This window comes from Pseudophryne corroboree, chromosome 1, assembly GCF_028390025.1.
Source record: "Pseudophryne corroboree isolate aPseCor3 chromosome 1, aPseCor3.hap2, whole genome shotgun sequence".
Lineage (NCBI taxonomy): Eukaryota > Metazoa > Chordata > Amphibia > Anura > Myobatrachidae > Pseudophryne > Pseudophryne corroboree.
Window position 1 is genome coordinate 1,101,517,537 of NC_086444.1, and position 26,561 is coordinate 1,101,544,097.

Here is a 26,561-nt window from a genome sequence, read left to right on the forward strand (position 1 = left end):
AAAACCAGCACAGTAGATATCTCTGAAGGGATGGTATAAAAAGGCCCCATTTGGGGAGTGTCCTGCAGAATATGAAGGAACTGTGTTGGTGGTGTCAGGAACCCGGCCCTGAGCCCGGCCACAGCTCCTGGCAGTGAGACTGTGGAGTTTTGGAGGAAGCAAGCAGCACGTGGAGGAGGAGATTGGAGGCGACGGAGATGGGGATGTAAGTGCAGCCTGTAGTGCTCCGTGTCAGTGGCAGTTTGACTGATCAGCGCACGGCCAGCGCACAGTTTGGGAAACTCTGACCTACAGGGCTTCTATAGCCCTCTAGAGCTACTGCTATTACACGGCCCGCAAATGCCAACAGTGTCTATCGGATCGTGGCCGCATCACCCACTATACCACTCTACAGAGCAGGCGGCCCAGGACACTAGCTGACGGTGTGGCCTGGGGGGCACATGGCACGCTGCCCCCCAGCCTAGCCAGCCACTGCTTAAACCTAAGTTTTATTGTCATTATTGACATATTGCTTGATCAGAAAAGAAATGGATACATCTTAGGAAATGGTACTGTACTTTGCTTAAAAAACTTCACAAAAATAGTTATTTTACAACTCAACACATATTGGGTTTTCACGGTCAAGTCACATTATTATGATCACCTCCTTCATTTGACGTCAGCAGCGTTTAGCCCATGAAGTACGTCATGTGTTGTGTGCCGGCTTGGTGGGCATAGCCAGATTAAGGAGGGGATGCAGGGCATGTACCCCGGGCCCCCCTTTGTCAGGGGCCTCCCCAGCCAGAGCACACTGACATCACTAGCTTTCCCTCTTAAGCAGCAGCAGAGCCAGCAGCCAGAATGCAAGCAGGACAGTATGCAGTGCAGGCAGAGACATAGGAATATCATGTTTCATGAGCTACCGACAGAGCTTTCCGAACAGAGGAGAAATAAGATGGTGGAGAGAGCTGTAAGTGACACAAGGCTCCCAGCTTCTCCTCCCCTGGGCCCTGTGTAAACTGTTATGCAACTAAACAATTTGGGTCTAGAGATAGAGACACACGCCGTGTCCTCCTGAGTCCTTTCCCAGTGTGTAAGTAGTACAGAGGCTGCTGCTATTCTTGCATGTGACAAGATAAATTATTAAATTTTTCTATGTGTAATTTAAAGGTAAGTTGTTTGTGTTCCACTACAAGAAAAGTTTATACAATAGTTTTCTTTCAATTAGGTGGAGCTATAAACAGTACCCAGGCATTATTAAACTATTAGTTAAAACTAATATGCACCATTGGTTGAAATTTAATATACACAATCTATACCTCCCACCATGACCAATTCAAGGAGGGACAAAATGCTCTCTACCTGGACTTTCTTAATTTATGATTGCAATCACCTGTGTTGAAGTACCTTTCTTATCAATTAAATAGTTCAACACAAGTGACGCCAATCATATATTAAGTGGGAAGTCCAGGTACAGAGCATTTTGTCCCTCCTGAATTGGGACATGTTGGGAGGTATGCACAATTTAATATACATCCCCCACCTTCCATCGGGGCCCCCCTGTCTTAAGTGCCCCGGGCACCCCGAAGGCTTAATCCCACCCTGTAGGTGGGTATATAAGGTGTGCGATAGGCTGTCTGCACACATATCACTTGTTGCTGCCAAGAGTAAAAGTGTCAGTTTATCTGAGTTGCAAAAAGGGATGATTATTGGCTTTCGAGGCCAAGGGTGGCAGTATTTCGTAAACAGCACACTTTGTGAACTATTCACATGCTGCTGTGGTGAAGGTGTATCGTGACTGGACAAATGGCACCTTGCGAATAACCGACATGGAAACTGCAGAGTGCCACGTGCCATTGATGGGAGAGGTGAACGTCGGCTACGAAGGTGTGTGAGGTCCGACCGACACGCTACAGCGGAGCAGCTTACTGTCAAAATGAACCTGGGGGCGAGCAGGTTTGTGTCTAAAATGGCAGTTCAGCCCGTCTAGCTGCTGTCAGTGCTGAACACGGCGGTTACTCTGGCTATTAGCTGGAGGTCATAATAATGTAACTCGACTATGTACGTACCAATAGTGAGTGATATGTTACAAATTTCAAATCTTTACAAATATTAAGGCTGAATTCAGTCTGGAAAAATACAGACCATTATAAATATATTATTAAATATATTATAATGTCACAATATATAAATAAACAGAATGACCTAGATAGATCAATGGCTATAGTTCATGGTTATTACAATAATACAATATACATAATGTCGTTAATTGATACATACCACTTGTAAAGTGATTCAAAAACAACCTCCAGCATCCCCTAAACCTCACATTTTTGTGAAACACCAACCGATAAAATCGGTCCTGAACTCACATACACTATCCATAAGTATACATACAGATGGAGCCTCCCTCATCTATGCTGGCTGAGGCGTTAGTCGCGATCATGGATATGCAGTGTACCTGGGCGCAAGGAGGCTTGCCTAGTCGTAGGGAGGCGCACAGAGCGTTTGGCGAAACCTATGTGTGTAATACCTGCGATCATCCACCAGATGTCGCTTTTTAAAATCACCATTGCACATGCATGTGTTCTCCATTAAAATACAATACTGAACTACAGCGCAAGAACTACTTTACTGGAGCATCTCATTACGCTACAGTATTTCAAACACACTGCGGTATTCAGGTCCCGTAGACAAAACAATAAATAAAAGTAGTACAGTATATACAGACGCAAACAAACGTGATAAAGCTACAGTATAGTCCATTGACGTTATGGGTATGTGAGCGTCCAAGTCCCGCAGACAACCATCAAATAAAATTAGTAGTGTATACAGACGCAAACGAACGTGTTACAGGTATGCTCCATTGATGTTAGGTATATGTGAGCAGCCAAATCCCGTAGCCGTTACTGCATAATCAAAACCAATGGGAAGGGATCACTGCTTAAATGTACACATGAGCTTATGTATCTTTCATGAGGCGTCGTGTCCAAGTGGTGAAGTGTGCCGCTTCCATGCTTAGAGTCCTGGGTTCGATTCCCAAAGTACAAATGCAAATGTATTTTTTCCTGGCACTTTAATTTTTTTATTTTATCTATTGTAATATACCTTCACATTCAATAGAAAAATGCACACAAGTTTTACATGAATCAGGGCAATGCAGTAGGAGCATCTCATTCCGCTATCTAAAATACACAGTGGCTATGGGGTAAGCGAGCTCTATGCACCGTTCGGTACTCATACAGTACTGTAGCAGGCCAGACTCGATCTCAGAACGGGTTCATAAAATGCTGCCGCTCGTAACCCAGTGCCTCACGGAAGCCCACAGCTATGGAGCAAGCCATGGCATCGGTTTTGCAAGAAGCAGGGAAATGATGGAGCGTCTTAATACCCTAGTTAGAATACACAGGGGCAATAGAGATAAGCGAGCTCTATACACTGTACGACACACCGGACTTGATCACATAGCAAGTTCACAAAATGGCCGCCACCCGTGACCCTGCGCCTTGTGGAAGCCCACAGCTATGGAGCGAGCGAAGGCATCTGTTTTGCAAGAAACAGGGCAATGCTGAAGGAGCATCTTAATATCCTAGTTAGAATGCACAGGGGCAATGAGGTCTCGTAGAATGAGCAATTAATAAAAATACTGTATACAGATGCAAAAGAACGTGTTTAGCTATGGTCCATTAAAGTTAGGGATACAGTACAGTATGTGGGCATACAAGTCCCATAGCCATTAGGGCATAATCAAAAAGCAATGGGAAGGGATCACTGCTAACATTTACACATGAGCTTGTGTATCTGTCGTGTCCGAGTGGTGAAGTGTGTCGCTTCCCATGCTCAGAGTCCCGGGTTCGATTCCAAAAATGCGAATGCATGTTTATTTTTACCTGACACTTTATTTTTTTATTTTATCTATTGTAATATACCTTCACATTCAATAGAAATATACACACGTTTTACATGAATCAGGGTAATGCTGTAGGAGCGTCTCATACCACTATCTAAAATACACAGCGGCTATGGGGATAAGCAAGCTCTATGCACCGTATGGTACACATACAGTAGACTTACAGAGTGGGTTCACAAAATGGCTGCCGTTTGTGACCCAGTGCTTCACGGAAGCCCACAGCTATGGAGCGAGCGACGGCATCGGTTTTGCAAGAAGCAGGGCAATGCTGAAGGAGCATCTCAATACACTAGTTAAAATACACAGCGGCAATGAGGTCCTGTAGAATGAGCAATTAATAAAAATAGTGTATACAGATGCAAAAGAACGTGTTTAAGCTACAGTATGGTCTATTGAAGTTAGGGATACAGTACAGTACAGTATGTGAGCGTCCAAGTCCCTTAGTCAGTAGGGCATAATAAAAAAACAATGGGAAGGGATCACTGCTATCGCCTAGGTGTGACTAAACCTACGTTTAGGTGGAGAAACTGCAAAGATGAGAGAGGCTCCATCTGTATATTGTGTTTCATTTGTAACCTCTCCTGTTGGTCTAAATTTTGCTTTATCTATCTAATCCAGTGCGAACCACTTTAATCGACTTATACAGGTGACCTGATGTCAGATGGCATATCTGATTATTAATCCTATTTAAAAATAAACACTTTCTATCATACAACACTCCATTGTATAGTACTGTATATTGGTGTTAAATTTGTATCCAATAATGACAAAGGGGATTTTGCAAAACTATAATACAGTTTTCATAGGACTACAATACAATTTTTGAGCAACGGTCAGGTGATCTCATGGCTATAGCATTTTTAGCTCTATACGTAGAAAAAAAGCATTCATTTGTGTATGTATACAGCATACATTTTACAGAGAAATACCCTATATTACATCTAACATGTAGCATAGTGGTAAAGTTACACTTGCTGGGTACACACTGGCAGATAAGATGCACCAATATATCTGCAGATATATTGGCCATCTGCTGTGTTGCACAGCAGATGCAATATATCTGCAAAATATATATTGGCGATCGATTGATTGGCCAATATATCTGCCAGTGTATACTCGGCATTTCTTATAATGGTGTCTGAGCTTCCCAACATTCAGTGTGTGATGCAGCAGGATGATGAGTGAGCTGGTATTGGCAGGCACTCTATTTATTCCCCTCTCTGGAATATATACGAATGACCGAGTAATCCTGCTGGTAAAATTTGTATTAATACAAAACTCAGTGGTGTGACTTGAGGTTGACATTATTCAAAAAATAAGGCACTGAAGTGAAATTTTAAGCATTTTAATGTATGTGTACCAAGTTTGGTCCAGATCCATCAAGCCATGTAGGAATCTATGAAGAACAAACATACATACAGTACATACATTCATACATACATACTTTGGGCCTAATTCAGATCTGATCGTAGATGTGCTAATTTTAGCACATCTACGATCAGTTTCTCAGACATGTGGGGGGACGCCCAGCACAGGGCTAGTCCGCCCCGCATGTCAGGCCCTAGACCCCCGCAAGGGTGCAAATCATCGCACAGCGGTGATGCTTTTACACCCGCTGAGTAGTTCCCTGCCAATACCCCTAAAGGGGTGGATTTTTTAAATTGAAACACTGCCAGTATTTTATGTTGCCAAGTCTGCTGCAAAGTCTGCCACTGCCGCATTGCACTAAGCTGCCCTTACCTTTGTCCAGTCACTAACCTTATGTGAGTAGCTTTTCCGGTGATATCACCTACTGCTGGTGAGCAGTGTGTTGTCAGGGTTCTGAAGGAGTATGAGACAGGGCAGCAGTAAAGTACTGGTATAAGCAGTTGTTACCATTATGACATCACATCATGACCTCACAGACAGACCGGACAGACACACACAAACAGACCAATGCATTTTCTATATGCATTTTTGTGAATGGAGACCTGGCCCCGCAAGGGTTAGATTCTTTCACTTGAAACCCCACCAGTATTATAAGTTGGATAATGAAGGGTATGTGTGCCAAGTTTGGTCCAGATCCATCAAGGTATGTAGGAGTCTATAAAGAACAAGCAAATATACATACTCTGACTTTTATATAAAATATATACATTACCAGTCAAAAGTTTGGACACAATTTCTCATTTAATTGAATTGTTGACTGGTACTGTATATATATATATATATATATATATATATATACAGGTAGCAGTGGAGGACTGGCGGCACTCAATAGGGACTTAGTGGGCAGCAATAAAAGAAGAGACTGCGCTCTAAGCTGTGTTTACATTTTGGTTATATTTAACTTTCAGCGTCGGAGGGCACCAGGGCAATTGGCAAGGAGGCTTTGAGTGCCGGTAACGAAACCCTATATATATATATATATATATATATATATATATACACAGTATATATATATATATATATATATATATATATACTGTATATATACTGTATATACATATATATTTATATATTTGTTAGTCTGTTAGGTGTCCGAATTGCAAAAAAAGTGTTTATTTATATTTTGACATTACACCCCTGTAACATGTAGAACAGTGTATCTTGCAAATTCCCACAGCCACAAGTTAGGAAGAACACAGCTACAAAGGCAATTTGTCATTTTCCCAGCCAACACGCGGTGATAGAGAGGATATGAAGTATGGATCTTTCAGCTTGTCAAACTCCGCGGGATCAAAGAACTAAATGAATAATGTATGCAGGTGTTTCAGCCTTTGCTAGATGTAGGATTAAATGTGTGTGCAGAGTCACTGATAAAAGGTTTTAGGTGTAAACATTTACTCCAGAGTTCAGTCACCTCAAACTGAGCAGGCTGGAATGCTTATCATTACTAACGGGTCTCTTTGGGAAAAATAAATGGCAGTTACACAAGGGTTACAAAGCGTAGCAGATACTCAGTGAAACCTCTGTGAAATTAATTTCTCATTTGCGGTAGATGTGACGTGTATCACCGCAGTAGCAGCCGGTCCTTGACAACAGATGCCAGGGCATTGCACACTGACATAATTTATGTTCTGCCCGTTGAGCTGATTGTCAAGGAAACTTCACTAGCATCCTCCTCTTTTCGCAGGTGTGCTGCTCCTGTGCTGACATCATTCAGCCTCTTGGTTCAGATACATTTTAAATAGCTTGTGTGGCGGGACACTGATGTTAGTCATTTTCCTGCTTCATTGTAGTGACCTGTGCTCATGAGATTTACTTGTTGTTACTGACCAGGTACCGTGCCAGGGAACGCGTACTGTCGGTCAGTATGTCATCCAGTTCCAGACATTGGCATCAGAGGTGAAGTGGAACAACCAGGCACTGGTTGCCACCTTCTGGCATGGTCTTTCTGATCGCATAAAGGATGAGTTAGTTACTCAAGAATTTTATTCTGCCTCCACGTTTTATATATCATACTAACACTGACCCACTAGTGCCCCCTCCGGGGACAGACAAAATCAGAAACCTGACAGTATCCAGACATGATTTTAAGAAACGGTCTTTGGGGGTAATTCTGAGTTGATCGCAGCAGGAACTTTGTTGGCAGTTGGGCAAAACCATGTGCACTGCAGGGGAGGCAGATATAACATTTGCATAGAGAGTTAGATTTGGGTGGGTTATTTTGTTTCTGTGCAGGGTAAATACTGGCTGCTTTATTTTTACACTGCAATTTAGATTTCAGTTTGAACACACCACACCCAAATCTAACTCTCTCTGCACATGTTATATCTGCCCCCCCCCCCCCCCGCAGTGCACATGGTTTTGCCCAACTGCTAATAAAGTTCCTGCTGCGATCAACTCAGAGTTACCCCCATTGTTAGATTTTTTTTATTTTTTGTGTATGAAATAATTTGTTTGAGAGATTATCTGTTTCCTCCAGGATTAGGTGAAAGCTGGACCAGACAAGTTTCCGGAATGTCGGACCGGATCAGCTCCCTCCAGCCAATGATCTTTGGAGAGATTTTCTTGCACACAGCAAGAATATATTTTATATTTTGCAGATAGTGACTGATCACAGAGACAGAGCCGAAAAGCTTGCAACATGAAAATTTTGTCAAGCACCACAAGTTCTACCAGTCACTCCTTGACGAAAGTCAGCTTCTATTTAAGTACTTGTAAAACTTTCCTGTCTGTGCTACTGGTAAATGTAAACATAGGAATCCATATATCGAGGTGCAATTGTACTATTAGTATCAGTTCGATAAGTGTAACAATGTATGTTCAGACACACACACACGCACGCACGCACACGCACACACAACTATGAAATCACATGTACATAAGTATTCACAGCCTTTGCTCAATACTTTGTTGAAGCACCTTTGGCAGCAATTACAGCCACAAGTCTTTTTTAATATGATGCCACAAGCTTGGCACACCTATCTTTGGCCAGTTTCGCCCATTTCTCATTGCAGCACCTCTCAAGCTCCATCAGGTTGGATGGTAATCGTTGGTGCACAGCCATTTTCAGATCTCTCCAGAGATGTTCAATCAGATTCAAGTCTGGGCTCTGGCTTGGCCACTCAAGGACATAGTTGTCCTGAAGCCACTCCTTTGATATCTTGGCTGTGTGCTTAGGGTCATTGTCTTGCTGAAAGATGAATCGTCGCCCCAGTTTGAGGTCAAGAGCACTGTGGAGCAGGTTTTCCAGGCCATCCAGGATGTCTCTGTACATTGCTGCATTCATCTTTCCCTCTATCCTTACTAGTCTCCCAGTCCCTGCCGCTGAAAAACATCCCCACAGCATGATGCTGCCACCACCATGCTTCACTGTAGGGATGGTATTGGTCTGGTGATGAGCGGTGCCTGGTTTCCTACAAACATGACACCTGGCATTCACGCCAATGAGTTCAATCTTTGTCTCATCAGACCAAAGAATTTTGATTCTCATGGTCTGAGAGTCCTTCAGGTGCATTTTGGCAAACTCCAGGTGGGCTCCCATGTACTTTTTACTAAGGAGTGGCTTCCGTCTGGCCACTCTACCATACAGGCCTGATTGGTGGATTGCTGCAGAGATGGCTGTCCTTCTGAAAGGTTCTCCTCTCTCCACAGAGGAATGCTGTAGCTCTGACAGAGTGACCATCGGGTTGGTCACCTCCCTGACTAGGGCCCTTCTCCCCCAATCACTTATTTTAGACGGCCAGCCATCTCTAGTAAGAATCTTGGTGGTTCTGAACTTCTTCCATTTACGGATGATGGAGGTCACTGTGTTCATTGGGACTTTCAAGCCAGCACTATTTTTCTGTACCCTTCCCCAGATTTGTGCCTTGAGACAATCCTGTCACGGTGGTCTACAGACAAGTTCTTTGACTTCATGCTTGGTTTGTGCTCAAACATGCACTGTCAAATGTGGGACCTTATATAGACAAATGTGTGCCTTTCCAAATCATGCCCAATCAACTGAATTGACCACAGGTGGACTCCAATTAAGCTGTAGGAACAGCTCAAGGATGATCAGTGGAAACATGATGCACCTGACCTCAATTTTGAGCGTCATGGCAAAGGCTGTGAATACTTGTGTACATGTGATGCCTTAGTTTTTTATTTGTAATAAATTTTCAAAAATCTCAAAATAACTTTTTTCACGTTGTCATTATGTGGTATTGGGGCTAATTCAGACCTGATCGCGAGGCTGCATTTTCGTACAGTGGGCGATCAGGTCTAAACTGTGCATGCACCGCAATGCGCAGGCGCGTCACACTGCTCAGCGATGGGTTTGTGCGAAGGAACCATTCGCAAGGATATTGACAGGAAGAAGGCGTTTGTGGGTGTCAGCTGACCATTTTCTGGGAGTGTTTGGCTAAACGCAGGCGTGTCCAAGCCTTTGCAGGGAGGGTTCCTGACGTCAATTCCGGTACCGGACAGGCTGAAGTTTTTGCAGCGGCTGAGTAAGTCGTGGGCTACTCAGAGACTGCACAAGGGGGATCATTCCGAGTTCTTCGCTCGCTAGCAGATTTTAGCAGCATTGCACACGCTAGGCCGCCGCCCTCTGGGAGTGTATCTTAGCTTAGCAGAATTGCGAACGAAAGATTAGCAGAATTGCGAATAGAAAATTCTTAGCAGTTTCTGAGTAGCTCGAGACTTACTCCTACACTGCGATCAGCTCAGCCCGTTTCGTTCCTGGTTTGACGTCACAAACACGCCCTGCGTTCGGCCAGCCACTCCCACGTTTCTCCAGACACTCCCGCGTTTTAATCCTGGCACACCTGCGTTTTTCCGCACACTCCCAGAAAAAGTCCAGTTTCCGCCCAGAAACACCCACTTCCTGTCAATCACACTCCGATAACTTCAACGATGGAAATTGTTCGTTCGGACGTGAGTAAATCTACTAAGTTTTGAGCTAAAATACTTAGCGCATGCGCCCTGCGTACCATGCGCATACGAATTTTTGCTTTAATCGCTCCGTTGCGAAATTCGGCAACGGGCGAACAACTCGGAATGACCCCCAATGGGGGTAATTCTGAGTTGATCGCAGCAGGATTTTTGTTAGCAGTTGGGCAAAACCATGTGCACTGCAGGGGAGGCAGATAAAACATGTGCAGAGAGAGTTAGATTTGGGTGGGTTATTTTGTTTCTGTGCAGGGTAAATACTGGCTGCTTTATTTTACACTGCAATTTAGATTGCAGATTGAACACACCACACCCAAATCTAACTCTCTCTGCACATGTTATATCTGCCTCCCCTGCAGTGCACATGGTTTTGCCCAACTGCTAACAAAGATCCTGCTGCGATCAACTCAGAATTACCCCCAATATCTGTTTGTACAGCTCTGCTACACATGCTTTTGCACACTTGCAAAGCGAAAATACACTCCGCTATGGACGGCGACTATGCGAACGCAGGACTGCAAAAAAAACCCTAGCGAGTGAACAGGTCTGAATTAGGACCATTGTGTGTAGGACAAAAATTGATTTATTCCATTTTGGAATAAGGCTGTAACATAACAAAATGTGGAAAAAGTGAAGCGCTGTGAATACTTTTGGATGCACTGTATGACTGCACATGTGAGGAAATAAGCAGGATTGCCGTCTGCTTGGGCAGATGGGGCTCACAGGAAACACAAGCAGAGTATAGCAGTTATGTTTAACTAGCTCACAGTTTTATTAATAGGTGATGGTACAAAATAGGTGCAAAACAAACATAAAATCCTAGCCTGGCTACCTTTTACTATGCAGACAGTTCTCTAAGTAACAGCGAATAAACCTGGTGCCCAGGTCACAAAAACAGACCTATGCAAACAAATGCTCCTGTACTTACAGCTGTTTGATGATAATTTCTCTGCTAGACCCCCTGACACTTTTTCCCTACACATGGAATGGTCCGCTGAGGTGGGCGCCCGAAGCTGCACACAGCCACTTTCTCCAGGACTCCCTTTTACTGCTGTTGTGTTACCCAAAACAAACACACTTAGGGCTGATGCACCTACTGTACATAAGATATAAGGAACTGCCCTGCACATGTCCAGCAATCACACCGCACACTAATGCGCTCTCGCAGATTTGTGTGAATGTGACAGAAGGGCCTGGAGACGCAGGAAAGAGTGCACTAAGGAAAGCAGAGTACAGTAGTGGTGTGTTGGCGTAATTGCATACAGAGATAGATTGCCACAGAGACACACATACCCCTGTTTTAGTCGTATTATTTGTGGGTGGCTGTGGGCAGGTGCAAATACACAATGATGATGGTCTCCAGTACTATTGCGCTGCTTGTGATTGGCTGACTGTGAATGCACCGCTGATGCTGATAGGTGTTTCCTCTGATGCTCCTGCAATGCATTGTGCATGTTGTAACAATTGTTTAAATGATTTGTTCCCTCATAGAGAGCTGCATCTGCTGCATTAAGGTGGGTACACACTAGTAGATATATCTGCAGATCAACTGATCTGCAGATATATCTATGGAGGGATCGGGCAGTGTGTTGAGCATACACACTGCCCGATCCGTCGGGGACTGACATCATGAACTGGGCGGGCGTGTACACATGCCCGGCCAGTTCAGCTGTCAATCACCGCAGGCCGCCGCAGCATGTGTACGGGTGGTCGGCCGACCGACGTACACACACAGCGACGCGCCAATATATCGGTAGATATATTGGCCATCGGCTGTGCTGCGGGGCCGTCTGTGAACGACGGAGTTCACAGACGTACCGACCGTACGCACTGGCCGACGGACCCGCGATATATCAGCCGTTCTCTTGAACGGCCGATATATCGCGGGTCCGTCGGCCAGTGTGTACGGGCCTTTACAGAGTTTTGCTATTTGCTAAGTGCTATTGAAGCCTAATTGCAATTCCGTATTTTGCAAGCATACTACGGAGGGACAGAATGCCAAATGGTTAAACACATGGGTGTAAGTCTATGCGACATATGCAGGAAGTAAACCTGGCCCACATGCTATTAACGCAGGCCCGCACTCAACTTGCGAGAGCTGATATTTTGCAATTGCGGCTTTATAGTGAACACATTTTCAACGTCTGATTTGGGGCAGAGTGGCATGAGCCCCTTATGTTCCATAGTGCTAAAATCACTGAGGGAATCACAGCGCAATACTCATCACTTCTACCACTTTCCCAGTATTCCTTCCCAGTGACTGGTGATGTTATGATTTTTTCATACACGACACTTCCTTTATTAAGCCGGGGTGGGGGTGAATAAATGGAGGTTTGGGCTGCCAGGATCATACATTACTGTATATGGACAATTCTGGATTATGGGGTCTATTCATGAAGCAGTGAAAAGTGTGGAGAAGTGAGCCAGTGGAGAAGTTAGTTGCTCATGGCAACCAATCAGCATTGAAGTAACATTTATAATTTGCAATGGTATGGAGCAGCTGATTGGTTGCCATGGGCAACTTCTCCACAGGCTCACTTCTCCACTGTTTTCACTGCTTCATGAATAGACCGTTATGTTTTATAAAAAGGTCAGAAATAACACACAGCTGATATCTCGGCCCAACATATACATATTACAGAACATAAGAAAGGAATCCAACGTCGTCACTACGAGCCCTACTATACATAAGAGCATGCATGTGTAGCTTATTTGAGATGTAGCCACTTTACCAACAAAGAAGAACTATGTACACAGAATAAATGAGTTCCCAGTAGAGATTAGAAGGAATGTGTTGGTCAGGTCCATGGCACTGATGAGGGATGAATGATGTGGTGCAGATTTGTAGTAATTCTCACATTCATTGGGCTGTAGTCAGTTCTCTGGCAGATGATGTAAGAAACAGACACTGTACCAAAGCACAGTTAATCCAGGCTGCCGACGTTACACACTTATTATCAGGGTCTATGTACAAAGCGTCGGCATACATCACAGTGGTGTACGAACCGGTCCTTATAGCAATATCACACCACTGTTCTCACACACTATCACACCACTCTTCTCACAGTACTTTCTCTGGTGAGAGCTCGCCGCCGGCTCATGTCGGGGCAGAGGTAGTTGCAGAAATGCTGATGTTGGTGTAGGTGTACCTGGACAGAGAAGCCCCCGTGGTCCGGCCATCTTCCTCTCCAACCCCGGGGACCATTACTCTGCTTTGCACATGACTCCCAGGGCAAAAGCTGAAGGTAGCCAGAAATCCCATCCGGAAGCGCTTGTTCATGAAGCAGTAGATGATTGGATTGACACAAGCCGATGTATAAGACAGTAGATGAATAAAGGAGATCGGTGCTCCCGACAGAAGGATTCCGGCTTTAGTAGCATCAAAGGCCCTCCAGGCATTTACGCTGAACACTGGAGTCCAGCATATAAAAAAGAGGATAACGATGACAATCAGCATGCGGATAACCCGCTTCTTGGCCACTAGGTTGGCAGCGGAGCTGTTACTCCGGACTCTTTCTATCTTAGCGCTACTGTGGGCGGAGAGCCGCCTCATTTCCACCTTCTTCTTCCTCCTGGCCTTCTGTAGATAGCAGCCGTCCCCATTTTCAAACTGATTGCTGCTTATGCTGCTTGTCCGTTCTGTACAGCACGTACCGAAGGGGGAGAAAATAAATGCAATAATTAGCATGAATGATAGAAATAATCATAGCAACAAAATTATGTCTAATATCCAGAATATCAGACATCCGGGAATCTGATGCACAACAACATCTGCAATTTGGCAGAGAGCAACGTGACCTAAACAAAACTCTAATGTGATTCATGCAGTTAATTTGTTTTGGAGATGTAATGTCTCGGTATCATGGCATTCTCTAGTGAGGGGAATTATTTTGTTGGCTTTATCTCTCCATATAAATTATAGCATGATAATAACCAGCTGGTAATATAGCAATGAAATGACAGCAGTATTGTGCTTCAGTGACTCTGTACGCAGGACAGGTTTGTTTGTTTTTTCAACGTATGCCCATCTGAGTGCCCACACAGCTGCATCAGCGACCATATTATACACTCTGATCACTTCATACTCTGTGTAAATGGATGAATCATTAGCAGGCTGCCCATAAGTCATTACAGATAACACATATATACTCCTACAGGCTATTACAACCTATGCATTTTTTGCCACAATATCAACAATGAAAACATAATACACTCCACCTACTACGGGAATGAACACTGTTTACTTTTAAGATGGTGGGGTCTATTTACTAAAGCCTCGGACGGATATAAAGTGGAGCGAGATAAAGCACTAGCCAATCAACTAACTGCCATGTTACGGGCTATGTTTGAAAACATTTCAATATAGAAATGAGTGAATTCCAATCAGGCGCACTGAGCAGCCCAAAAAAATCCCTTCCTTTTAAGAAGGTTTTCCTCAACCCTTCACAATAATACACCAAACAAAATCAAAGGTGGGACTTAACTGGCGCTAAACAAGTGGCTGTCGTCTCCCCCTTCAGAGATATCCCTTTGGTAAACTGTCAGTCATTTACTCCAAAAGTTCACATAAAAAAGGGGGAGGAATATCACATATAGTGAAACACCATTTATTACATTAAAAATATCAATAAAACATTTTGTTCTTTCTATGGTAGAATCCACACAATTAAGGCAGTGCTCCAGGGGCGATATACAAATGTCACACGTTTTCGCACTGATCGCTCCCAAAGCAGTCGGGTACCCGACTAAACTATCCGGCGCAATGCGAAAAGTCCCATTTTGGCACCTCCGGGGATGGCGAGCTGAAATGCTGACGTCACGCCCACCGGCATCAACATGTCCTGCTTAGTGGGTTTTTGTTTAGAAACCTTGCACCGGCCCTGTATAGCATGAAATAGCTATGATGGGTTTGCAGTTTATTTTGTGAGTGTGCAGAGGGTTAATTGTTACCGCAGTATACTCTTAACTACTTCTTCTACAACACAATACTTTCTAAACTTTTTAATGTGTTACATCCAGCTACTATGACATGCTCTGCCGTTTGTTGGTATAACTACATTACATTTTGAAGTATTAATCCCGCCTATTTTGGTATTGGCTCCACCTACAGTTGATTTGGTGCTTCCCACATGAGGCCACTTTTCCAGTGCCACTTTTGTTTCCCAATCCGCCCCTGGGCACAGCTAAGGCAATTGGAGAATTTCAATGGCCAACTTGGGTTTTTGAGAACCTCCTAAGATTAGTTAAAAGTTAAACTAGCCTCCCTGTTTCTCCAAATTGTCCCTTTTTCATTCCTAAACAGGGAGAGGGTTGATGTCTAAAGTGACTTGTTTACATATCCGTATTTGGCTGGCTTGTTTTCTCTATAACGAAATCTATGTGATTTCCCTCAGACCACTTTTCTCATCCATTATTGACAATTCTCTCTAATGTTTCTGGGCACAAATATTGCTTTTGGCTCAGCTCTATCATAACTTTACATACCTAACGCTATGTCTAACCTGGTTACCTCAATCATATGGTATACTGTTCCTTTTATATTTTATTGCATAAAATGTTATGTAAATGATTATTTGCAATTTCTACTGTGCTTGTTTTATCATTATGACACACTATGCAAAAATATACATACTGGTCTGGATGATATCTGTAACAAAGCACAATGGTATATTTTACTTTCTATGTTGATTCATCAACCTTTTCTGTAATTGTACTGGTATAAGTATATCTCAAGTTATGATGTTTAAAAGAAAACGCAAAGGACATTCATGTTGCTCAGAGACAATGTAAGTTTATTTGTATTCTTTTTTGCAATAAAAACATTTATGAAAAAAAATGTTTAATTTACAAAATGTATATATTTTTAAAAGAGAAAATGCCATAAAAGAATCCACCTTTAATATATTAATAGCCAAGGTTTGAAGACAGAAACCAAGAAAATGAATAGTTGCACACTGCAGAGCTGCAAACTCCAAATCAGCCTATGTTAAACTGTTATCCCTTTTCCACTGCTGCTAAAAACCCCGGTAATTGGCGCGATAACCCGGAAGCGGCTCAGTGGGAAAGTGTATACCTGGGTCTAGTAACCGGGGAATCCAACCCGGCTTGCTTGCAGGGTTGGTCCCGGGAAGGACCCAGGTCGCAGTGCAGTGTAAAGCGGTAAGCCGGGTCAATGCGGCTGGGACCCATTTATTGGGGTGTGGTATGTTAGATAGACTAGACTTAGGTCGACAGTGTCTAGGTCGACCACTATTGGTCGACAGTAAGTAGGTCGACAGGGACTCTAGGTCAACATGTACTAGATCAACATGAAAAAAGGTCGACATGAGTTAAAAAAAAAAAATTGGTGTAATTTTCTTCGTAAAGTGCCCGGGAAACCCAAATTTGTGCACCGTGTCCCCTCACGTGGCTCTCTTCACTCGCCATGCTTCAGGCAAGGTGCCTCGCTCTGTTACCGCTGCGCTTGGCACAGGTTACCGTTCCCAATTGTAGACCACGTGGATCGTAAAGTATAAAAAAGTTCAAAAAAGGAAAAAAAAGTGAAAAACTCATGTCAACCTTTTGTCATGTCAACCTAGTACATGTCGACCTAGAGTCGACCAATAGTGGTTGACCTAGACATTGTCGACCTAGAGACAATTTCTTGTTAACCTAGAGACCGGATCCCCATTTAGAGTCGGCGCTAGGAGATGATCTCATCTCCACCACCGGCACTGCACTTGTGACCACTGACGTCCGGGTCCTGCTGCCAATCTGATCAGGGTCTCAGCCGGGTTGCATCCGGGTTGGGGCCAGCTACATAATCCTGTGTGCTACCTGACATTTAGATGGAAAAGCGGTATAACAAATATTAGGAGCATGAAAACCCTGGCAACGAGCAGGTCATTTAAAAGTAAGTAGAAGCCTTACTGTGGGGCATAATATGTCAGGGGCATTGTGGTCTGTGGCATAATGTATCACAGGCATTGCGCTATGTGGTATAAATTGTCAGGGGCATTGTGGTGCATGGCATCATTTGTCACAGGCATTACAGTATGTGGCATAATGTGTAACAAGCATTACTTTGTGTGGCATAATGTGTCAGGGGCATTACAGTGTGTGGCATAATGTGTGATGGGGCATTACGGTGTGTGGCATAATGTGTCAGGGGCATTATGGTGTGTGGCATAATGTGTGAGGGGCATTATGGTGTGTGGCATAGTTTATCAGGGGCATTACGGTGTGTAGAATAATGTATCACAGGCATTACGGTGTGTGGCATAATGTGTCAGGGGCATTACAGTATGTGGCATAATGTGTGAGGGGCATTACGTGGAGTAAAAAGAGAGAAGAAAAAAAACTTTCTGGTGGTGAGCCAGCACCACCCTCCCGGCGCTGTGTGCCGATTTAATTTAATTTAATGCTGCTTGTGTTTTGGACCTGGTTAGAGTCCCCGGCAAAATAAAATGGTTTAAAGTAAAACACTGCACTCAGTGGCGTAACTACTGCCCCCGCAGTCCTCGCGGTGGCTTGGGGGCGAGGGGCTGCGGGGGCGCCACTGATTTAGAACAGATTGACATACGGACGAGCGTCCGCATGTCAATCTGCGATCTCCTCTCCCTCCCTGCGGTGCCTGCTCCCCCGGCCCCCCCCCTATGTGTTGGAGGGACACGAGCGCATCGCGCGTCTCTCCTGTGTCCCTCCTGGCTCTCCCCCGGCCGGTCTAAGTAAGCAAGTGCCGATCGTGAGCTCTGATTGGCTCACGAACGGCACTTCCTTTATTAGACCAGCCGGGGGAGAGCCAGGAGGGACACAGGAGAGACGCGCGATGCGCTCGTGTCCCTCCAACACATAGGGGGGGGCCGGGGGAGCAGGCAGTGGGGCATATACCCGGCACTGGGGACATATACCTGGCACTGGGGGGGCAGATCTGGCACTGGGGACATATACCTGGCACTGGGGGGGCATATACCCGGCACTGAGGGCATGTACCTGGCACTGGGGACATATACCTGGCACTGGGGGGGCATATACCCGGCACTGGGGGCATGTACCTGGCACTGGGGGCATATACCCGGCACTGGGGGGGCATATACCTGGCACTGGGGGGGCATATACCCGGCACTGGAGGCATATACCTGGCACTGGGGGGAAGCAGGCACTGGGGGGGAATATCTGGCACTGGGGGCATGTACCTGGCACTGGGGGCATATACCCGGCACTGGGGGGGCATATACCCGGCACTGGGGGCATATACCTGGCACTGGGGGGGCATATACCTGGCACTGGGGGCATATACCTGGCACTGGGGGGGAAGCAGGCACTGGGGGGGATATCTGGCACTGGGGGCATATACCTGGCACTGGGGGCATATAACTGGCACTGGGGGGGCATGTACCTGGCACTGGGGGCATATACCTGGCACTGGGGGCATATACCTGGCACTGGGGGGAATATCTGGCACTGTGGGAGAATATCTGGCACTGGGGGCATATACCTGGCACTGGGGGGGCATATACCTGGCACTGGGGGAATATACCTGGCACTGGGGGGGCATATACCCGGGACTGGGGGGGCATATACCTGGCACTGGGGGGGGAAGCAGGCACTGTGGGGGAATATCTGGCACTGGGTGCATATACCTGGCACTGTGGGGGAATATCTGGCACTGGGTGCATATACCTGGCACTGTGGGGGAATATCTGGCACTGGGAGCATATGTGGCACTGGGAGCACGGCCCTAGCAACAAGCACTACCCCCTAGCAACGAGCATGACACCCAGTGCATGAAACCCCTGGCAACGAGCATGACATCCTGGCACCGTGCATGGAACCAAGAGCATGAAACCCCTGGCAACGAGCAGGTAATTTAAAAGTAATTGGAAGCCTTACTGTAGAACTTAATGTGTAATGGGCATTACGGTGTGTGGCATAATGTATCACGGACATTGCAGTGTGTGTCATAATGTATCTGGCATTACGGTGTGTTGTATACTATGTCACGGGCATTGTGGTATGTGGTATAATGTCTCAGGATCATTGTGGTGTGTGTCATACTGTGTCACAGACATTGTATGTGCTATAATGTATCAGGGGCATTGCAGTGTGTAGCATAATGTATAACGGGCATTGCGATTCCTGTCATAATGTGTCACAGGCATTACGGTGTGTGGCATAATGTGTCGGGGGCATTACGGTGTGTGGCATAATGTGTCGGGGGCATTACGGTGTGTGCATATTGTGTCATGTGCATTATTGTCAGTGATCACAAAAACGCGCTATGGCGCGTATTTTACCCAGAAACAGCCGCCCGGGACTCACATTTAGAAGATGAGCGGGTCCCACAGGACGCGCTCATCTGAATATGTGTTTGCATGTGTTAAGCCTGTCAGCGGAATGCAGGAGGTGACTGGCTGTTTCCTCGGCCAATCACCTCCTGTAGTCTCCATCCAATCACAGCCTGCAGCATCTTCCGCTTTGAATCCTGCTCCCCGCCAGCACATGAATCTGTGCTGCAGGGCTGACAGACTGGCCCCGCTCATCCGGCTCCACTGCCGCTCTGCCGCCAGCACCCTCCTCTGCGACTGGGAGTACAGCTCCGGATCTGCCCGCCGCCACCCCCCTACCCGGGACCCGCTCAACGCCCCACCGAGACCCGACAACTACCTTCCAGCAGGAGCCGGCCGGGCTGCACAGCTCCCGCTGTAGGTAAGCAGTAGACAGTGCTGCATCGCCCCGCTTCACCTGGAGTAGCTGGTGCAGATGCGGGATGTCCGGGGGCTGCAAGCTCCGTGTGTGCAATGTGAGGCCGCTCAGAGTGTCAGGGCCTCACTGACACCATTTTTCTGACAGCACAGTGCAGTGAGTGCACTGGCACAAGTAGCCAGCCGGCGCCGCAGCATGAAGGAGCTATCTGTGAAATCGCAAGCAGAGGCTGGCAAGAAGGAGCTCCTCCGATCGCTTCCCCTGACGGGCTGGCCACTGCTAAATATACCAGTAATCAGTACAACTGTGCAGTGACACTGACTTTCCCATTGCACCTGGGGCTCCACTACTTTGACACAGTTGGAACTGATTATCGGTATATTTAGCAATGGCCAGCCCATCAGGGGAAGCGATTGGACGAGCTCCTTCTTGCCAGAGAACAGCCTCTGCTTGCGATTTCACATAGAGCTCCTCCAGGCTGCGGCTACTACAGGCGCAGGCTGGCTACTTGTGCCAGTGCACTCACTGCACTGTGCTGTCAGAAAAAATGGTGAGTGTCAGTGAGTTGCTGCTGGGGGCGGAGCCACTTGTGTCAAACGGCCCCTTCGTGCAACTGGAGGTGATAAGCGAGTGGTTACTGCAATGTGCCTCAGTGCTCTACCAGGCGCATTGTGTATAATAACGTGCTCTACCAGGCGCATTGTGTATAATAACGTGTTCTACCTGGCGCAGTGTGTATAATAACGTGTTCTACCTGGCGCAATGTGTATGATAACGTGCTCTACCAGGCGCATTGTGTATAATAACGTGCTCTACCTGGCGCAATGTGTATGATAACGTGCTCTACCTGGTGCAATGTGTATAATAACGTGCTCTACCAGGCGCAATGTGTATGATAACGTGCTCTACCTAGTGCAATGTGTATTATAACGTGCTCTACCAGGCGCATTGTGTATAATAACGTGTTCTACCAGGCGCATTGTGTATAATAACGTGTTCTACCAGGCGCATTGTGTATAATAACGTGCTCTACCAGGCGCATTGTGTATAATAACGTGTTCTACCTGACGCAATGTGTATGATAACTTGCTCTACCTAGCGTCAATGTGTATGATAACTTGCTCTACCTAGCGGCAATGTGTATGATAACGTGCTCTACCTAGCGTCAATGTGTATAATAACGTGTTCTACCTGACGCAATGTGTATGATAACTTGCTCTACCTAGCGGCAATGTGTATGATAACTTGCTCTACCTAGCGGCAATGTGTATGATAACATGCTCTACCTGATGCAATGTGTATGATAACGTGCTCTACCTGGTGCAAAGTGTATGACGTGCTGTACCTGGTGCAAAGTGTATGACATGCTGTACCTGGAGCAAAGTGTATGACGTGATCTACCTGGATCAGTGTGCATAGGAGGTTCTACCTGGTGCAATGTGTATAAGCGCCACTACTGTGTGGTGTAATGTGAATTGACACTATTATGTGGTCACGCCCCTTCCCTATGAAGCCACGCCCCTAAAATTTTGCAACGCGCCTGCGGCGCGCACTACCTGTTCTTTATGGTCTAAGTGGTCTAACACCAATTCACTTTCTGCCTAAGGGCACCAAAATGTCTAGTTACAGCTCTGGTGCAGGGTGTCCTGCATGCTACACAGCCCAGCAGCATTGTCACCCCATCCCCCCCATCTTGCAACACTTTTGTAGTGTCCAAACAAGATTAAAATTAATAAGAACCTTCATTCCGATGGGACCCAGAAAAAGACCGGTAGGACCCCAATTTTTAAAAGTGAAGGGTCCCTGGGACCCACTTTTTTTTTGGCTCAGCGCGATCACTGATTGTGTATGGAATAATGTCTAAGGGCCATTGCAGTATGTGGAATAATGTATACTGGGCATTACTATAAGGAGGAAAAATGACAAATAATGTAAGGGGCATGAATCCGGATTATTTTTCTTTCCTGTGGTGGCCAATGTCTGGGCGTGCAGGTTGCAAAACTGGGGTATAAGGTAGTCTTTTCCTGCAATGCCACGCCCTCCACGCAAAGCCACGCCCATTTAGACAAAGCCACACCCCTTTTTGCCAGCGCGCGCCTGCGGCGCGCGCATTTTTCTACCTTTGCGAGTGCCAATTACGGGGTGTATGGGAGGGGGGGGGGGGGGGGGGGCGCCGAAGGATTTTTTGGCTTGGGGGAGAAAAATTTCTAGTTACGCCACTGACTGCACTTCTTATAATTTATAATAAATTTAGATCAGAGTGGCTGCGTACCTGTCAGTAAACTTTGGAAGACTTCTACTTTATAAAACATACATTTATTTTAGACATACACATAATAAAATACAAAAACACACAATACAATTTGGAATTATTAAGAATAATATGTCATAAGAAACTTATCCGTTATAAGTCCCTAATGGTTTGCAGGATATAACAGTTCATCAGTGTTTTTTTAATGCTCTCTGATAGTATAATTGCACAGTGGCAACAGAAGAAAAAGTTGTTACTTTAATATCTTTGTGGCTCAATAGCGCTTTTGTTACAGTTCTATAGTGACCCTATTACCTCACTGCATCCACAGGCTTTACACAAGGGCCAGTATTTACTAAGAATCCGAGTTTGTCCGATTTGTGTTTTTTTTTTCTAAATCCCAATCCGGGAATTCACTAAGCACAAATCTCGGCAGTGTTTGGACTATTCGTAATGGTTTGAATGACAACGTTCACAAATACGAATGAATAGACCATCGGTCAAACGCGACTGTTATTTCATAGAATACGGGCATTCACTATTCATTCGTATTTGGGTGTTAGTTTCTGAGTGCTCAAGTGCGGGTCTGTTTTTTTCCGATTCGTTAAAAAAAGCAGCAATAAAATAGACCTGCTTTTTCCAGTCGAGTTTGGATAACCATGCACGGATCAGTGAGATCTGTGCATGGTTATCTATGGGAAAGGGTCTGTTTAGTGTAAAATCTGAAAAAAAAATTGCGTGGGGTCCCTCCTCCTAAGCATAACCAGCCTCGGGCTCTTTGAGCCGGTCCTGGTTGAAAAAATATGGGGAAAAAAATGACAGGGGTTCCCCCATATTTAATCAACCAGCACCGGGCTCTGCGCCTGGTCCTGGTTCCAAAAATACGGGGGACAAAAAGCGTAAGGGTCCCCCGTATTTTTGAAACCAGCACCGGGCTCCACTAGCTAGGGAGATAATGCCACAGCCGGGGGACACTTTGATATCGGTCCCTGCGGTCACCCCTGGCCGGGGTACCCTGGTGGAGTGGGGACCCCTTCAATCAAGGGGTCCCCCCCTCCAGCCACCCAAGGGCCAGGGGTGAAGCCCGAGGCTGTCCCCCCCCCATCCAAGGGCGGCGGATGGGGGGCTGATAGCCTTGTGTGAAATTGTGAATATTGTTTTTAGTAGCAGTACTACAAGTCCCAGCAAGCCTCCCCCGCAAGCTGGTACTTGGAGAACCACAAGTACCAGCATGCGGTGGAAAACCGGGCCCGCTGGTACCTGTAGTACTACTACTAAAAAAATACCCCAATAAAAACAGGACACACACACCGTGACAGTACAACTTTATTACATACATGCACACCAACATACACACATACTTACCTATGTTCCCACGAGGCTCGGTCCTCTTCTCCATGTAGACTCCTAGGGGTACCTGTGAAAAAAATTATACTCACATAATCCAGTGTACCTTCTGTTCTTTGTATAATCCACGTACTTGGCAAAATAATAAAACGGAAACCCGACCACGCACTGAAAGGGGCTCCATGTTTACACATGGGACCCCTTTCCCCGACTGCCAGGACCCCCCCTGACTCCTGTCAAAGAGGGTCCCTTCAGCCAATCAGGGAGCGCCATGTCGTGGCACTCTCCTGATTGGCTGTGTGCTCCTGTAGTGTCTGTGAGGCAGCACACGGCACAGATACAATGTAGCGCCTATGCGCTCCATTGTAGCCAATGGTGGGAACTTTGCGGTCAGCGGTGAGGTTACTTTCGGACAACCGCTGACCGCAAAGTTCCCACCATTGGCTACAATAGAGTGCATAGGCGCTACATTGTATCTGTGCCGTGTGCTGCCTCACAGACACTACAGGAGCACACAGCCAATCAGGAGAGTGCCACGACATGGCGCTCCCTGATTGGCTGAAGGGACCATCTTTGACAGGAGTCAGGGGGGGTAATGGCAGTCGGGGAAAGGGGTCCCATGTGTAAACATGGGGCCCCTTTCAGTGCGTGGTCGGGTTTCCGTTTTATTATTTTGCCAAGTACATGGATTATACAAAGAACAGAAGGTACACTGGATTATGTGAGTATAATTTTTTTCACAGGTACCCCTAGGATTCTACATGGAGAAGAGGACCGAGCCTCGTGGGAACATAGGTAAGTATGTGTGTATGTTGGTGTGCATGTATGTAATAAAGTTGTACTGTCACGGTGTGTGTGTCCTGTTTTTATTGGGGTATTTTTTTAGTAGTAGTACTACAGGTACCAGCGGGCCCGGTTTTCCACCACATGCTGGTACTTGTGGTTCTCCAAGTACCAGCTTGCGGGGGAGGCTTGCTTGGACTTGTAGTACTGCTACTAAAAACAATATTCACAATTTCACACAAGGCTATCAGCCCCCCATCCGCCGCCCTTGGATGGGGGGGACAGCATCGGGCTTCACCCCTGGCCCTTGGGTGGCTGGAGGGGGGGACCCCTTGATTGAAGGGGTCCCCACTCCTCCAGGGTACCCCGGCCAGGGGTGACTAGTTGGGGTTTAAATGGCACGGCCGCAGGGACCGATATCAAAGTGTCCCCCGGCTGTGGCATTATCTCCCCAGCTAGTGGAGCCCGGTGCTGGTTTAAAAAATACTGGGGACCCCTACGCTTTTTGTCCCCCGTATTTTTGGAACCAGGACCAGGCACAGAGCCCGGTGCTGGTTGATTAAATATGGGGGAACCCCTGTCATTTTTCCCCCCATATTTTTTCAACCAGGACCGGCTCAAAGAGCCCGAGGCTGGTTGTGCTTAGGAGGGGGGACCCCACGCAATTTTTTTCAGAATTTTTTAGACTTTAAACAACTTTTTAAGGTACACAATGAAGCCCTGCACGGATCTCACAGATCCGGCCGAGATTCCTTGTGTTTTTTCAGGCAGTGTTTTACTCATCACTCCCGTAAAACACTGCCTGATATTACGAATCACATCGACATCGGAAAAAACGATTGTGCAAAACTCGGCAGCTTAGTGAATAACCGTATCAGGATTCAAAAAGTTGCAGTAAAATGCACCCGATACCATTCGAGTTCAAACACCCTTAAAAACGGCAAAAACACGAATATTAGTAAATAAACCCCAATGTCTCACTTCAAATCAATTGCTGACCGCCGGCGTCCCAGCTGAATTCAGAAACAAGTTTCCAATAACATAGCGTGGCTGCTGGTATAGTTACCCCCGCACATGTGTGGTGATCCTTCCACTGCAATTTCACATTTTCTCCTCCTTTCCTGGTGGTGAGGCCGTCACCGCCCCGCGTGTGTACAGCGCTGATATATACTCCGTTCCATTTGGTAAGCGGCCGGATGCTTAACGCTGCTGCTACAAACCACAGTAGCAGGATGATTTTAACTCCAGCAGCGTGTCTCCCAATAGCTCGTGGTGCAATGGGTTTCTAAATGGGTGATAGCATCAATGCGTTTCATCCCACAATGCACTGGGACTTTTTCAAGACTGTGGACTCCCTGGTCCTTCACTCTTTTAAACCCACAGTTCTTAGTTAATCAATCTCAGCTGTATCCACTGATCAGTCTCCATGTATATACTCACATTAATGTGTCAATCACATTTCAAAGCTATTAGCGTGTAATCCATATACAAAAGTTTTTTATATTCAACATAAATAAAATACAATAAAATTATTTATATATAAAATATGTAATCTAAGTACAAGTCTCCCAAAATATGACTTCACTAGTTGTTTGTCAGCATATATCAATTCACATTCATAGACAATGTAATTACCGAAAGGACTCCTAGCCGGACATATACCTATCTAGTGATGGTGAATATGCACATATTCTATTTAAAACAAAGCACTGTAAATATCAATAGCTTGTACCCATATACCGATTCACAATTACATTTACATTTCAGCATAATGACCCCATCCCTACTTTCCCCACCCCCAAGAACCCACCATTTAGGTTGTTAGTCCCACATATACTATTATAAAACCTCTTCGTTTTTCCTTTAGGTCCTCATCCCGTAACCCAATTGGCACATTAACTATCCCAAACTCATACAGGGATGGGTAGATTTAATCGTCTAGCCATGTATAATCCAATGCCTCATTAAGGCCTTTAGAGGTATGAGTCTCTAATTTAAACATCCAAGACGATTCGCCTATACAGAGTTGCCTAAACCTATTCCCTCCCCTTTTTGTAATTGTGATTTTTTTTCTACTGCCACAATGGATAAACCGTTAGGCTCTCCTCCATGATACTTAGATAAGTGACGTAATAAACTATGCGTGGATTTTCTATTCAAAATATTGCATCTATGTTCTCTGAACCGGCTGTTAATAGTTCTGGTAGTTCTCCCTACATATTGCAGGGAACATGGACATTGGAGAACATA

At 45.7% G+C, this 26,561-nt stretch overlaps 1 protein-coding gene across 1 annotated transcript in view; it reads right to left on the reverse strand.

The window, feature by feature from the left end:
* Positions 1-12,125: 12,125 nt before the first annotated feature.
* Positions 12,126-26,561, reverse strand: part of CCKAR (cholecystokinin A receptor) — a 109,359-nt gene continuing 94,923 nt past the window's right edge. Inside the window, exon 5 of the mRNA XM_063922157.1 lies at positions 12,126-13,885. Coding sequence (XP_063778227.1) covers positions 13,344-13,885 — 542 coding nt within the window. The 3' untranslated portion in view covers positions 12,126-13,343. The remainder of the gene's footprint in view (positions 13,886-26,561) is intronic.